Source organism: Sinocyclocheilus anshuiensis, unplaced genomic scaffold, assembly GCF_001515605.1.
Source record: "Sinocyclocheilus anshuiensis isolate Anshui unplaced genomic scaffold, SAMN03320099.WGS_v1.1 scaffold1357, whole genome shotgun sequence".
Classification (NCBI taxonomy): Eukaryota; Metazoa; Chordata; class Actinopteri; order Cypriniformes; family Cyprinidae; genus Sinocyclocheilus; species Sinocyclocheilus anshuiensis.
The window spans coordinates 300299-303523 of record NW_015548270.1 but is presented as its reverse complement, the minus strand read 5'-3'; the positions used below and the strand labels follow the sequence as shown (position 1 = coordinate 303523).

Sequence of the window (3225 nt, the reverse complement as noted above, 5' to 3'; positions counted from 1 at the left end):
TTGGTTCCTGTAAATAAAGTCTTGTCAACATATTCTCCAGCGTCTACTCGTCCCTCGTGTGGGTGTGCAACGTGACATACATACGCTGCATTTTTCAGAGTGAAATTATACAATAATAATAATTCTATTTGTATTGATAGTTTTAGCCAAATTGATACATAATCACAAGAATTTTGGCCAAATTGTGCAGACCTTCAAACAAGTACAGCAAGCTTGGAGCTAGAAATAAATAAGTAAAAAAGCAAATGTGGCACATTTAATGTCAATTATGACAGAAGTTAATTTAGTGTTTTATTATTTATTCATTGTCCTTTGTGATAACATTCCAGTGTTATTTTACTATATTACTATTATTATTTTATTTAATTATTATTTATATATTATTATAATTTTTTTAATAAATATTTAGAATTAGCTTTTATTTTTTTAGTTGTAATTTTATTTATTTTTATTAAAAAAAAATTCATTATAATTTTTTTATTTATTTTACTATTTAGGTCAAATTTTTTTAAATTCACTTTTAGTCATTTATTTATTTCCAGCTAGTAATTTTACTGCTTCAACGTGCCATAGTAACGTGTCTAATTTTTTAAATGTGAAATTTAAAATGTGTAATTTATTTAAGTTTTTCATCTAATATTTGTATTTTATTTTATTTCCCCGTTATTTCCATGAACAGACATGTCTGTAATGGTTTCAGCACTGACCTTCTCCAGCTTCTTGTCCTGGAGTTTGTGCAGGTCTGCTGCGTTCAGGTGCGCAGCGCTGGCGTTGGGAGGCGTGATGGAGCTCAGGGGCCTCAGGGGCCGTACAGAGGCAGCGTGAGGCTGAGGGGCCGCTGTCATGGACAGGGGCCTCGCGGGGGAGCGAGACGGACTGGCCTGCGGTCGCAGCGGCGTCACAGATGCAGTCGGACGCTCAGGGCTGCTGCTCACCGGAGGACTGTGGACTGACAACAGTAACAGCATTCAGACACAAACAGTCACATGATCAATCATCGATGCAACTTTGGTGCATAAACTGATGAATTTCTAAAACAAACTTCTGATAGTCATTCCAAACTAGGGCTGCATGATCAATCATAATAAAACCAAAACTGTGCTTTGGCTTATTGCAGTTTTCAGTTTTCCCGGCACTGTGTTCATTTACACACGCAGCTCATGAGTCAGTGTTTCAGTGTCTCATAGATTATGAGTATACTCACTAGTTTATGAGTGATTATAAACCAGATGCTGTAAACACTCCATACGTTTTTCTGCCAAACTAAAAGCTTGATTTAACTTTAAAAAAAATAAGCTATAAATATTAGTATTATACTTTTACAGTTGTTTTTCTTAAGTACTTTTTATTTATTTTACAGTGAATTATTATAATAAATATAATTATTATTTTGTTTAATATTTTTTTACTGAGAACTAATAATAATATTAATAATCTAATATAATAAGAAGAATATTTATAATTATTATTATATTATTTGTATTATTGTTGTTGTTATATTATACTATATTATTAATAATAGTATTGTTATAAACATTAAAATTATTATTAAATACAGTTTAATAATATTAGTGATATTTCTTTGATTATTATTTTTATTGAGTAACAGTAATAATATTGATATTAATAATAATCTAATATAATAACAATAATATTTATAATTATTATTATATTACTGCTAATATAGTTATTGTTTTTATATACTGTTGTTGTTAGTAGTAATAGTAGTATTACTACTACTAAATAAACATATTAAACAAAATAAATATTACTATTGTAATATTTTACCGTAAAATAAAAAAAATTGTACTTAAGAAAAACAACAGTAATAATAATAATAATAGTATTTGCATATTGTGTAGCCATACAAACAAGACCAACAAACCTGGACCTTAAAAAAAAAAAATAATAATAATCTTTTTTAAATCATATTTTAAATTGCAATTCAATTTTTTTTATTTTTTTTACATTTCCCCCAAGTCATGCATCCCTGTTTTCATTTCTGCATTCAGCAGATGCTTTAATCCAAAGCATTGCTCTGCATACACACATCATCATCATCATCATCATCATCAGGTCATGCATTCATCAAACTCTGGTGTTTCAGATCATCATGAGTGAGTAAAGGATGTCAGGGATCTCGCCGGCATCCTGTGCCGTCGTTCTGTGCCGCTGCACGAGCTCCACGTCGCTCCTCAAAGTTCAAGAACTGCGAGAATGCAACCCGGCAATTACTGCCAACTCGGGTGGTGAGGCCTTCATTACAGCTGATATATTATCTGAGCTGGAAAACACTTTAACAAGCTCTTTCAGCGAGTAATGCACCGCCATCTGACCTGAAGAGATTACAGAGCGTCACGCTAACACACGAGAAACACTCCTGACTTCTGCAGCGCAACATAACACAACAACTAGTCACCAAAACCTGTTAACAGGACATCTCGACTGGTCTCCAAACCTGTATTAACCATCTGCTATCAGCCAAGAAGTCGACTGAGCAAAGAGTTTACTGAAAAATCTCAGTTGTGTTTTGACTTCATTTAACATGTAGTGTTAAAACAAACATCCCATAAACCTTGAGTTCCCATAACCATTCCCTCGTATTCACCTCTTACTCATGAAGACACACAGCCCTTAAACACACAGTCATATGAATAAACAACAATGGAAAAATAATATAAAAAACAATAATAATATAAATCACTAATCAATTAATGAATCAATGAAATTAGTATATAAATGGCTATAATTATTATTATAAATGATTATATGATTAAATGGAATAATACAATGACTAAATGAAAAATGATTATGCATGAATGAATAAACGGAGAATAGGAGACTACAAAAGAAACACAAATGTATGATTGCTCTCTTGAAGCAAAACACAGTTTGCATTTGAGGATCCTCAGATCCTTCAGTGTTATTAAATTATTTATGGTTTACTAGTATCATAGTGATATTTCTTTATTGATTTGTTTAATTTTTATCATTCTTAATTTTTATAATATAATTAATTATAATATAATTTTTAATTTTTCTAATTTTATAATAATAATTACTATTATTATTTACATTAAAAAATTATTATTAAATATGTTAGAGTTTAATAGTATTGTAATGATATTTCTTTATTCATTTGTTTAATTTTTATAATTTGATTAAATAATAATTATTATTATTATTATTTACAGTAAAAGTTTTATCATTAAATATGCTAGAGTT

The 3225-nt window shown here is 29.8% G+C and overlaps 1 protein-coding gene across 1 annotated transcript in view; it reads right to left on the bottom strand.

Moving 5' to 3' along the window:
* Positions 1-3225, bottom strand: part of LOC107655731 (SH3 domain-containing RING finger protein 3) — a 135492-nt gene that overhangs the window by 8372 nt on the left and 123895 nt on the right. The window contains exon 9 of the mRNA XM_016443302.1: positions 708-949. Coding sequence (XP_016298788.1) covers positions 708-949 — 242 coding nt within the window. The remainder of the gene's footprint in view (positions 1-707; positions 950-3225) is intronic.